Raw genomic sequence first — 12,737 nt, 5'->3', positions numbered from 1 at the left:
ACCAAAACCTCCCCTCTCAGCCCCACCGCCTTCTTGCCAGCAGCACACTTCTGCCTCCGGGGCCCTGCGCAAGGATTTTCCCCTACCAAATCCACCTCTTTTGTTTCAGTCAGAGAAACGGCACTATGGGTCAACATTGGACTGCTAACAGCTTCTCCCAGAGCAGTCAAAACAACTGCAAACATGCCATGATGCTTCAGCAGTGCAGCCAATGGTTTGGGGGAGGAGGGCACAGAAGCTTCATGGTTGGATGAGAATCCATTAGTCTATATTTGTTTCTCTTGGGGTAGCTGAAAACCACCACCCTCCTCGGATCCTACAAGCACCTTTCTTCCCTATGCTAAACAACTGAATGATACGAGCGCAGCAAGGTATACAGAGGTGGCCAGTAAGGAAAAACCCCAGACCCTTCATGAGAGGGAATGGGGATGAAGAAGTTGAGAGGGCCCTGCGCCAACGGCTTCAGCCTCCCAACACTTGGCTGGTGGCAACAGACAAGGCATTTTCTGCAGTAGTACCCTACCTCTGGAATTTCTTCTGAAGAAGAGAGAGAAAGGGGTGAGGGGGAGAGAGAGAGAGATGCTTAGCCTCTTCTTCTCAAAGCTTCAAAAGAGAATATTGGAAGGCATTTAAGTTAGCCGGCTGCAGCATTTACATCTATTTTTAGCTAATTTAATTTTTGCTGGTAGACTGTTTTGTACCAACGGGTTATCCTCATTAAAGATTTTCACTGTTAAATTTAGCATTGCTCCCGTTGTTTTTGTTCCTAATTTATTTCTCTCTTTCTCTTGCTGCTATAAGCCAACTTATGGGCCTCTGTGAGGGGAGGAGGGGGCACAGAAATTCTACAGGACAGAACTACCTTTAGAAGGTTGCATTTCGGCCTGTTCGTACAATTCTTTTTGATGTGCACTGAAGATGAAGTGTACACCTTACAGGTGTGAAAGGGATGAACAGGTGTCTGGAAATGCATGTATGACAGACCTGTGCTGCAATCCCAAGCACACTTACTAGGGAATAATCTCCAACTTACTTCTGCGTAAACATGCATAGGCTTGCACTGTCATAGGCTCTCTATTGGATTTTCTTACGGAAAAATGAAAAGAGGCCCTGAAAAATGGTGCTGGAAGCGGAACACCCAAGTTCTAATCCCTACTGAGCCAAGAACCTCTCTGTGCCCTTCCTCTATAGCAGTATTCCCCAATCTGAGTCTCCCTAGGTCAGCCCTCCCCCAACTTGGTGACTTCGAGATTTTTTGGACTACAACTCCCAGAATTCCTGACCATCTGCCATGCTTGCTGGTGCTGTTGGGAGGTGAAGTTCAACACATCCAAAGGGCATGAAGTTGGGGAAGGCTGCTCCAGATGTTTTGGCCTACAACTCCCACCATTCCCAAACACTGGCCATAATAGCTGGGCTGACTTATAGTCAAAAATAGTGGTGAAAGAACTAATGATTTTCAAGCTCACCTAAATTCTCCAAAAATCACTTTGAAGCTCATTTCAGCTCTTGCCATTTACATTTTTGACCTGCTTTCTGGCTCATTCGAATGGGAAAAGTGTGCATGTCTGTGTATATTTTTCAAAAGTGCACCCTTCCCCACCATTGACTAAAGAGCAAAAATGCGTATTTTTAAAAAAATGCACATTTCAAAGTGCACAGGTTTCTCAAAACATTCATTTTTCAAACGTGATCACAAATTCAAGACTTTGCAACCATTTCAGCCATAAAAAAAAATTCCTGCTCAGTTTGGGATTGTGAATGGGACAAGTTGACACGATTTGTGAACAGAAACAAAATACACATACATTCCTAGTACAAAATATCTGGAGGGATCCAGGTTGGAGAAGGCTGTTCAGTTTTATAACATCATTCAAGAGGAAAAAGTGTAGAAAAGGGAAGCCATAATGATCAAGGGACCAGATCACCGATGTTAAGAGGACCTGTTTAAGTGCAGAGGCAGTCACGGATGGGGAGACCATGAAGCAGTCATCATAAAAGGTTTATAAAATTATCTATGATGTGGGGGGAAGTGGACCAAGAGACGCCTCTCTTGTAGGACTAGAAATGAAGGGCCGTCCAACAACATTGATGGCCAGTAGATTCAGGACGGACCAAAGCAAATTCTGCATGAAAAACACATATGAATTATGCTGCTTTGAACTATACGAGCAAGCAGGATAATACATATTTTAAACAAACAAACAAATAAATAAACAAACAAACGTCTACAATTTTACTACCACAAGATATGGCCATAGCCAGTACCCTAGCTGGCTTTTTCTCTTTCTTTTTTAAAGGAGAACTAGACCCATTCATGATTAAGGCTATCAAAGGCTATCAACCATGAGAACTCAAATAGAATCTTCCCATCCAAAGTCAGTGTACTTCTAAATTTAGCCTTCCCCCAATCTGGTGCCCATCAGATGTGTCAGACTACAACTCCCACCACTCCCAGACAGTGCACTGGGGATGATGGCAGTTGTAGTACAGCACATGTGGAAGATGGGGGAAGACTGCTCCAAATGCTGGGGAGCAAGATCAGGGGAAGGTTACTGACTCCACACTCTGCTTGTGAGCTTCCCACCGGCATCTAGTTGGCCACTGTTAAGTAGGATGCTGGAGAAGATTCTGACCCAGAAGGGCCTTCTTATGATCTTCTGTGGAAGTGATCTCTCTGTCTCTTATTCACACACTCGCTCTCTCTGAGTACAGACGCACACGCAAGCATATTCTGACATTCTCCCTTGTTTTGCTTTCTAAAGAGAGAAATCCTTTTTTCTATGAACAAACAGGCACCTTGGAAAAAGACGAGGAGGGCCTTACTTTGATAATATTCACACAAAGAGTTCAAGGATAGAGCCTTGTCCTCCTAATTCCTCTCAAGTATCTGAGCCACAATTTGCAGTGGACAAATGTGGTGCCAAGGAGTATCCATGGTGTGATCAGCCCGAACTATGTGGATGCCGCTTCATGCACACAGCTGACTGCAGTGGCCAGCATCCATCCATGCCTCCTATGTAACTTTTGAACAGGGCCTGGATGAACACCAAAGGGGGCATGAGCAGTTTCCTGAACTGAATTCAGATGTGTTCATGCAAACTAGCCAAAATGAAGGAATCCAAGGGTCACCAGACATATTTGGCACATTCAGCTTTGCCAGCCTCACGGCAACTTCCAAACTCAGGTGAGAGAGGCCTCCTTCTCCAGTTCTTTTTGCAGGTTCTTCTCCTGGAAGCTGTCCAGGGAAGGAGAAGGTGGCAGAGGAAGAAAGTAGGCATCTGGGGGTGGAGAAGGAGAAGACTGTGCCAGGAGACTTTATCAGGAGGGCTCACCCCACAGACAGAGTGACTCTGCGAGTCAACAACTAGCTGGCAAGCACATGGATTGAAAAACCCTTTGCCAAGTCTTCCCTCCCGTCTTGCGCCTGGGGCAGTTACCCAAATCTCCACACGGCTCTCAGCTCACTTCCTCCCAATGTGCGAACGCTAAACCCATCTGGAACTGTTTAAACCTAAATATCCTTCTCTTCCCCACCCCCAGTCCAAACTCAGATTCTTCCGAAGTTAAAACAAGCACAGAGACAGGGTGGAGAGAAGAGCGTCAGGCCTGGCTGGCTGGCTGTCTCTCTCTCTCCTCCTCCCCACTCTTCATTTTCAGTTTAATTTCTGGGGAACTAGAATAAATCTGGTCCTAGCAATTGGTCAAACCCTACACACTTTTCTCATTAATACGGGGGGGGGGAGAATAAGGGGCCTCAGATTCCACACTGTTGGTGTGTGCAGAACAGAATGACACCACCACCGCCAACACCTCGGCTCCCTCCTGCCCAGGAATCCCTGGTGCTGGTTCTCTCTCCGGCTCTTGATGGGGCAAATTGGATAAAGGCAGACAGACAGCAAGAGAAGAGCCTGATTTGCAAGGAAGACTCTCCCTCCCTCCAACTAGCATGGATTTCACTCACAAAACTCGCCAGAGCAAATGCCGAAGCAGCTGCCGCCACCGCCTCCCCATACCACAAGGCAAGAGGAGGCTTTGGGATGACAAGACCCCACCATGACTGACAGGCTTCTCCGGCCATCTTTGAAGGGGGGTGGGGGTGGGGAAGAGAGGGCTGCTCAGAAGCATAAAGATTCCTTTGAGTCCTTGGGAAAATCCATGCAACTTTCACATCAACTGCAGTCCGGAACAGAGTGAACTGCAGTTGTGAACGCATGTTGTTGATTATAAACCAGGTTTCGCTCCTACACGTTTCCGACATTTCACATTCCAAGGTGGGGGCTGGGGAACAGGTGTTTGGAAGCGTGCGGGATCAGAGAAACATGCAGAGGGGAACCGCAAACACATTCACACAAGGCTCCTACACAACGACACATCAGGAAACATATGGCTTAACCTGTGTTTTCGGCAACGGAAACAGCGTCCAAATGCTATACCTCAGAACCTCGATCGCTATTTCCCCCGAATGGAATTTCACTTTCAGTTCCTTGCAACCCCCCATCTTTTCTCCCCCTCCCCTCCCCGAATATAAGCATTGGAAATGCAAGTGCACCCCTGAGGGCCATGGCCATGCTCCTTTTCCAGTTCCTCCATTGCATGCATGACGTGCAGCTCTTAGCAAGGGAGCAGGCAAACACGCTAGATGCCAAGGGGTATCCAAACAGGATCCCTAGAGCTATAATTAAGTTGCAGCAGCAAGTCTTTCCCATGGAGCGCGTCTCAGTCCAAAAACATTGTTCAATGAGGCCTCTTGCAGTCTGGTCCAGCAGATTTTCATTTGCCCCTTCATGTAATCTCAATACAAAATGCAACAGGGATCCTTTCAGCTTACACACACACACACAGATACGCTACTAATGTTTCACCTTGCCAACTGCTGCCCGCAAAAGAACAGACCCAGATACCTTCTGGACTACAAGTGAAGCCACCAGTTCTCCTTGACCTGATCAAGACGCGTAATCTCACTCAGACCACCACCGAGGTGCAAGGGCGTAGAGAAACAAGAAATAATCATGTTTCTTTCCCCCATTGTTTCTGTCTGTGAGGGCTTCTACTTCAGAACCCCTTCACCACAGCTAAATGGGCCCCTTCCACTGCAAAGCATGCCCTAACCCACCGTGCAAAAGACACAGGAGGGCGGACCTTCAAGATAGCGAACAGATTTGGCTTTTGTTTAATTTTACCAAAGCACCGAGTATTACAAACACAGCAGCAAATCCATGTGCATCCCGACTCCTCTACCCACCAATAACCTCTAATAAGCCCAATCATTCCACCATCTTTTGTTCCCCAGATGCATCCTTTGTGAAACACAACAACCTGTTTTCCCATTAAAGCTGTGTCTCCTCATAGCGACATCTTAGTTACACACAAAAGCACAGATAAGGGAAGGCCACTGTATTTTAAAAACAAAAAGCAAACGAAGCAAAGCAAAAATCCCTGTTTGGTCACATGGGATAAAGCCCTATGACACATGCCATGCGTTTTCATTCATTTATTGAATGTATTTCTTAGCTGCCTTTCAAGATGACAGCCTTCCTATGGAAGATGGTTTGGGTATCCAAACTCACATAAGGGGATCCAGCACGCGCTGGCAACCTTCTCAAATTCCCAGCAGCCACTTTAAAGGGTCAAAGCACAGCTTGGCTCAAAGCCTTAAGTGGAAAAGTGGGTGGTTTAACCTACTGGCCTATTTGGCAAAGCAGGGCAAACCCCAAACTGGTGAAAACAAAGCAACCCAGGGGCCACCCTGAGCTAGTTCTGGAACATTCTACCCCATGCTCCCAACAGACAAGAATTTGGCTGCCCACACACGCAGACCAACACCTGCCTCCCCCTCCCCTCATGCTTGGCACCAAAAGGAGGAGACGCTTAATCTGGACAAACCAGTTTGAGTCAGCACAATGGGCCAAGCTGCAGTTCAGAAGAAGGGGGAGCGGAAAACAACAACAACAACACACACCAACATCCGAGCCTCTGATTCAGATTCCTTGGGACGTTTAATTAAAAGCTCCCAAGTACCTCATTGCCAGCAATGGCAACAACCAAACCAACCCGTGGAAAGAAAAATGCAACTGACTGGTTTCCCCAAATATTTCACACGATATGTCAGCTTCAACTAAAGTTCATAACAGAAACGCAGAGGCAGCTTGGAGTAAGAGGTCCCCATCATAAGATGTGCAAGGAGAAAATGCACGACAATTTAGCTGGAGAGTTTGAGCACCTCAGGCAGCTCAGCGTTTGCCCATGTAACCCAAGGTGAAGCTTCGTTAGGCACCCAAAAAAGATGAGAGTAAGGAAAGTACAGAGAACAGCATTGGGATGGGGGGGGGGGAGCCTCAGAAGCACATGCAACACGCCTTACAAGTTTGCCCTCTTCACCAATTAGCTGACTGCTTTTCTGGGCACAAAGGAACAGCCTTCCTTTCCCCATATGGATGAGCCATCTTGCAGGGAACGGGAAATTTAATGAGCTCGGCCGGGGCTTCCAGAGTTCTGTGACCAGATTTCTCTCAGCCTTATCCTAAAGCATCAACAAACAGCAGGCCTCGCATCCCTGTTGAGAGAGGAGACAGTTCACTGAACTGTAATTAAAAAGAAAGCAAATCTCCGTCCATCAAGAAAATACCTGACAGCATATATATGAGAGAATACCATGCCATATGTGCATATCCATATGTATGCACATTACACCATATCAAATGTGTGTATAAATATGTGCAGCGTGTTAAAACATGTTTATATTTTGGGAGTTTATTAGTATAGAAACCAAAATGTTGTAGAAATCAGGCAGCCTTTATAGAGCTAAAAGGTGTCATCCAAACCAGACTCTATCTTCCTGTGCCTCTTTCAACCCAAGCAAAACTGGAAAGGGAATAAAAATTATTCTTCTACGTGACCCCTTTCACATCACATACACACCATCACACCCCACATTAAACTAACCTGGAATAGTTTCTGCCACCACCTGGTTCCGTGTGTACATTCAGCAGCTTGGATTTGAATTCCCGCTTTGTTCACAAATATGCACTGAACAGGTGACAGGAAATCCACCTTTTAAAGTGCTTTTTAACCACCAGGACAGCGGTTAAAGCGTCTTAAGAAATAACTACTCTGTGTTAAGTGATGCTACGTAGGTGCCTTGAAGCACAGAGCTTTTGGAACAGGCTCCGTTCTTCCAGTTCGTCCGAAATGGAGTGGCTGGGTTTATTATTTAGGGTTTATTTATTAGCCACCAGACGGGCAGCTAATAAATCCAATAAATAAATAAACAAACAAATATCCACCCTCTCCAAGTGTTCTAGCAAAGGATTATTAATCCACTCATGGGAGCACAGGAAACCCTCTCTGCAAAGTAGGCAGGTTAACACAGCCCCTAATCCTCTTGCACAGTGCATGGCCTTTGAAATCTGCCCCAGAAAGGTAGTCCAGACAAAGGAGTAGAGAAACCCTCCGAGATCAGGCAGGGAGACGGGGGTTCTTATCTTGTCTGTCCTCCACTCCAGATTCATGCCTCTCTCTGCCTACAAGTCCACTCACCTGAGCACAAAGGAGCCGTTGCCTTTGCTCCCAAACCAACACTAATTCCTTCCCTCACACTCAGCCCAGTGGGGAAAAGGACAGGGGGCTCACCCCACTGCCTGGAAATTGCATCAGAAGCACTAAGAGCTATAGAAAATGTGATTTGATGCACTTTAAATTAATACCATCTTGTTTTTCCTCTCTCAGACCAAAAGCTTGGCTTCCCAGGACACAGGATTGGGGTTCCCAGCCTGAGGCGAAGGAGCCAGCAACAACTGGGAAAAAAGAGAAAGCTTGCATTTTTGGAAAGACTGAAATGGAGAGCTCCTTTCCCTCCTGTGCTCTTTGGCCGAGCTAGAAAAACCTATTCCTAAGGGGCCCTCGGCTCCCCAGCCAAGCTCGCCTTCTCGTTGCGTTCAGGCTCCTTTGCCAGAGAAAGCCGCTGCTGCTGCTCGTGAGCCAGAGCATTCCTTCTCCAGCAGGCTGAGGCACTGCTCAACCAGAGAAGAAAAACACATTGTAACTTCAAACAGACCCAGCACGCTTAGACAGAAAGCTCGAGGAAGAAACCATTTTCTTCCCAGACATACAATGCCCTCACTGAGTCGCCGCTGAAAGTGGGTCCCCCTCCGAAACCCCTCACTGTCGTCCCCCACCCCACGCCCTTGCAAAGAAACTGGACACTCCATGCTACCCTCATAGGTCAGGCTAAGAAAGCGGGGGAGGAAGGAGCACAATGCAACAGAGTCTCATTGCAATTAAAAAAAAAGCCAGACAAGTCTAAAAACACGCATGCACACAGAGGCGCGCGCGCACACACACACACACACACAGTTAACCGCAAACTCCTAAGTCTCACGGGTCGAGGCAAGAAGGTAACAAAACTAGCTGGGAGTTACACATTTTTGGCACCCAAACTTGACAGGGCCGAGTGAAGTGACAGGATCCTGGGTTACTAGCAGCTGCGGTTTATATAGAGTGTGCACGCATAGATTTATTGCTGCTATGGATTTATTATTAGCATTAAAAGTAATGTATACACTAGATTTACAGTAACTGCTCGAATGCTACAAGTCTGCGTCAGGAAACAGCTTTGTGAATAGCTTTTTTTTTTTTTTCTTGTTTAACGTCTGTATCTTTAAAAAAAAAAAATAGCCAAAGACTGCAAAAGAAGAAAAAAACGCTAGAGCAACATACTCCTGCTGGTCTGGGATCAAGAGACCCTGATTCACAGAGTTAAGTCACAGCATATGCAATATACATGATCAATCAGTTTACATGGAGCCCAGCTGGAACAAAAGCTGAACAAAGCAGTGTGGGTTAGAAAGCCAACCTTCAGTATCATCCCCTCAGCACCACTGATGTATATGCACAGACCCCAAATCGGCACCACCCAACAAGAGCTTTTATAGAGGTCTGCTGTGTTGCCATTTCTAAGGGAATCTTCCCATATTCTGCAACCTGCACTTCACTGCCTGTTCGTGCGGAATAAAGAGTTTGGCCAACGGGGTCCTAACTTCATGGATCAGCTACCGCCGTCACCCCATTGGGTCCAGCAGAACAGGGCCAAATAAAGAATACAGGTAGGCCTTCCAAAATGAAAGCTTAGAATGAAGGAATAAACTATGGGACAGGGGATATGCCATACCCATAAAACATGTCACAGGGAATGTTGGAGAACAAAAAAAAAAAAATGATGAGATGGCACAAACTTAGAGCGGAAAAAACCAGCACCAATTTTAGTAGGGTGTTATGTTCCATTCACAGAGGCAGTAAACCTTTCTGGGTATGAGGAGCGTTAGATATACTTTATAATCATGGCCAGAACAAGGATCTGCCCCCACCTCAGGCCTAGATGACTGTAGCTACATATGTGTAAGAAACTGTTTCTCCCCAGCACTCTGCAATCCAGGCATGAGTGTAAAGACCCTTGTATTGGAACACTCTTGCAGGCCTTAACTATTTGAGGGGGAGGCACTGCTGGCTAGATAGCCCACAAAGGGGGTGTCAGCACTGATGCCTCATCTCTCCATTGATGGGATGCGTGGAGATCATGTTGTTTCCAGAAAAATGCTCCAACGTGACTCTCTACAAGAGCCAAGGTAATTTGGAAAGGTTGCTCCTTTTCTAGGAAACTCTTAAGTTGTAAGAGAGCTTGGAAGGAGCAAAGAAGGTTCCTTTCCCCCTCCCTATTCTCCTTCCTATTCTCACACATACACACACTTCCATTTCACCATAAATAAAGCACCTTTCTATCCCAGAAAAATAATGCATCTGGGAAAGAAAACTTAAAGCCAGCATCAAACAGGGAAGAAAAAAGGAGAAGTCAAAAGCATGTTTTGAACGTATCCCAAGGAAAATGATGCTGATGCTGGCAGATTTAAAGATGTTTTCAGTGAACAGGGAGACACACTTGATTTATTTCAGGAAATTCCCAGAAACCTATTTTAATGTTGCAGGCTTCTAGATGGGGGTGGGGGGGGTATGGCAATTGGAGAATACAGGCTGAGCCTTAAAATTCAGTTTCAGTTGCCTGACAATACACCAAATGTCTTCTCCAAAAACATCTTAAAACCTGCCAGCTTCTGTATCACTCCCCTTGAACATGTTGAAGGGGTGCTTTCGGCTTCCCTTTTTTCTGTGTGACGCTGACTTTAAGGTTCAGCACACAAAGGACAAGATCGGCCAAGAGCTTTTCTGAGCCAAATCCAAATCCCAGCAGCTCTCCCAATGACAATACCCAGTGGCATGCATTCTGCAAGTGGCTGGAGTGAAAAGCTTCCATCAGCACTGCAAGAGGCCGAGTGAGACCGTCACCATCTCAGCCACCGTCCCCCTTTGGTCTATGATCCAACAGAGTTATAAGCATGTCCTCCCGGTTCGTGAAGGATCAACCTGCTGGATTTCAGCAAGACTTCAAGAGCGTCACCAACATTCCTGGCCTTCAAGATGAAGGAGAAGAGAAAAGAATCTGAAGCTTGGCTGTACCAAGGAGAGAAGGACGGTCAGGCTACTGCTGTTTCAGTGGGGATAAGAAAGTATTAGGAGAAAGGCGCTCCATTTGGAACACAAACGTTCCTGCCTAAACTAAATTGCTCTGTGCTTTACAGAAATATCCTTCAGACTTGAGATAGGAACAGGATGGAACCAGGCTGCAAAGCCACCACACGGACGATCTTCAGGTTGCCTCCACAGAATCTGAACTTTCACTGGCAGAAAAATGTTCAACTTCTCCATGCTACGACGATCAACAATATGAATTAAGTCAGGAGCTTTCTCCGACCATGTATATTTTTGAGGCTTCCATGCACCTCACAGGAGCAATAACTATAATTTAAAAACAAGCACTGACTGAACTCCAAGTTTGTCCTATTTTTGTTACTAAGTCCAGCACACAGGACTGACCGTTCAGCTGCTTCACCTATTTAATTCAGGCAAAGCGGCAGGGCGCTTTGTAACTCCCTCATTCTGGTTTGAAGAAACCATGTCTTGTTACAGCCAGGAACACGCAGAGAAGTCTAGCTATTTGACAAAAATGCAACTTGAATTTTAAACTACGGAGAGCTCTAAACTTGCTCATGGTTAACATACAGATAGCCAACGACTTAAGAGATAGCACTGACAGTTGGACCTACTGCTTATAACACGATCACCTCCAAGCCCTAACCAGTTCAGCCCTCCACCACCCATGCAATGGGTAAGCAACAATACTCTATGAGAGACACAGACGTGCACCGGTTGTGAGCTTCCTTCCCTGGTTGTGAGCTTCCTTCCCTCGCGCCCTTTTCGAGCTGACTGCGTAACATTGTGTCACAGAACAGAACCTCAAGATTATTTCAGGATAGGGGCCCTCCCTAACGGCACCCTTTGAACAGGGGTAGGAAGAGAGATCGAAGCTGGAAGACCCAAGAAAACCCAAGTCAACTGGAAATGGGTTGGATGGCTGGCCAAGCTTAGGACATACAGATTTTCACTGAGGTCTGTCAGAGATCCTAACAGGGATCCAATGGGCTGGGGGAAAGGACCAGGGTACAAATGCCTAAGCATGGGGTGGTCTTGGGAGTGGGAGGTGGGGGAAGAACGGCCACTGCCCATCCCCAAAAGGCAGGGACAATGGCTTCTCTTCAGGCGCCTGTCCAAGACAATGGCTATGCGTTCCTGGGCGTGTATATGGACACTGGACAGCAAATGCCCCTGGAGGCGGCCTTTCAGTCCAAAGTAGGATACAGCGATGGGAAGGGAGAGGTAAAAGAGATGGCAGTCCTGGGGAAAGTGTGGGGTGCCGATACCGTATCTACAGCTCTCGCCCTGCCCCCCACAAGAAACGGGAGGATCAATTAACGTCTCGGCGCTCACGATCCGACCCCACGCTTGTCTACTCAGAAGAAGGTCCCGCCGAGTGAAACGGGGCTCGCTCCCAGGTAGGGCGCCAGGGCTGCGCCGTCAGCGGAGATGCCGCCCGCTTGCTTCCCTGGGACGGGTCGCCCCGGACTCCCCAGGGAGGCGCCGAGCCCCCCCGCCCCGCCCCGCGCCCGCTCGGCGCGGCCTCCCCGTCGGCCGGTCTCACCTTCCAGCGCGCGGCCGCCGCCCGGCACGAGCAGCAGCAGCAGCGCCAGCGGGAGGGCTACGGCCATCGCGAGCCCGGCGCCCGGAGGGGCGGCTGTCCAACCCCGAGCGCGGGCGGGCTTGGATCGCGGCGGGGAGCGGCGGGTCCGGCCCGCTCCCGGCGCTCCACTCCCGAGGTCAGACGCCTCCGGGGCCGACCCGGGGGCCCCCGGCCGGTTCCGAGCCGTTCTGCCCGCCCAAGGCGGCTCGTGCTGCGCGCGGAGAGGGAGCGCCTCGCTCGCCGGCCGTCGCGCGCGCCGAGCCCCGCGCCTCCGAGTCCGCGCGGGCGCTCTCGCCTCCGGCCGCCCGGCGCCCGGCGGCGCCGCGTGTCTTCGCCGCCCGGCGGCCCTCGGAGCGCCCGCTCCTCTCCGACGCCACGCCGGCCGCTCGCCCCAGCGGGTCCCCCGGCCGCGCGTGCAACGGTCCGGGGCTTATCCGGGCATGCCGGCCTGGGCTGCGCCGCGGTCTGTCCTGCGGGCGCTCCGGGCAGGGCTCCCGCCCCTGCGGACGGCGCGCTCTGGGCGGCCCTGGGCACGGGCGCGGACCGCGGGGCTGCCTCTGGGACGGTCGCGGGTCCCGAGCCCTCGCCGGGCGGCGGCCGGGCTCCGCCC

The 12,737-nt window shown here is 49.0% G+C and overlaps 1 protein-coding gene across 1 annotated transcript in view; it reads right to left on the bottom strand.

The window, feature by feature from the left end:
* The window catches only part of EPHB3 (EPH receptor B3), a 97,061-nt gene extending 84,670 nt beyond the window's left edge, over positions 1-12,391 (bottom strand). Inside the window, exon 1 of the mRNA XM_084847626.1 lies at positions 12,089-12,391. Coding sequence (XP_084703752.1) covers positions 12,089-12,155 — 67 coding nt within the window. The 5' untranslated portion in view covers positions 12,156-12,391. The remainder of the gene's footprint in view (positions 1-12,088) is intronic.
* Positions 12,392-12,737: the final 346 nt, after the last annotated feature.

This window comes from Heloderma suspectum, chromosome 3, assembly GCF_057233095.1.
Source record: "Heloderma suspectum isolate Gila_16-S chromosome 3, 16-S_ref, whole genome shotgun sequence".
In the NCBI taxonomy this organism is placed as follows: domain Eukaryota; kingdom Metazoa; phylum Chordata; class Lepidosauria; order Squamata; family Helodermatidae; genus Heloderma; species Heloderma suspectum.
This window is presented reverse-complemented; position numbering and strand designations above follow the sequence as displayed.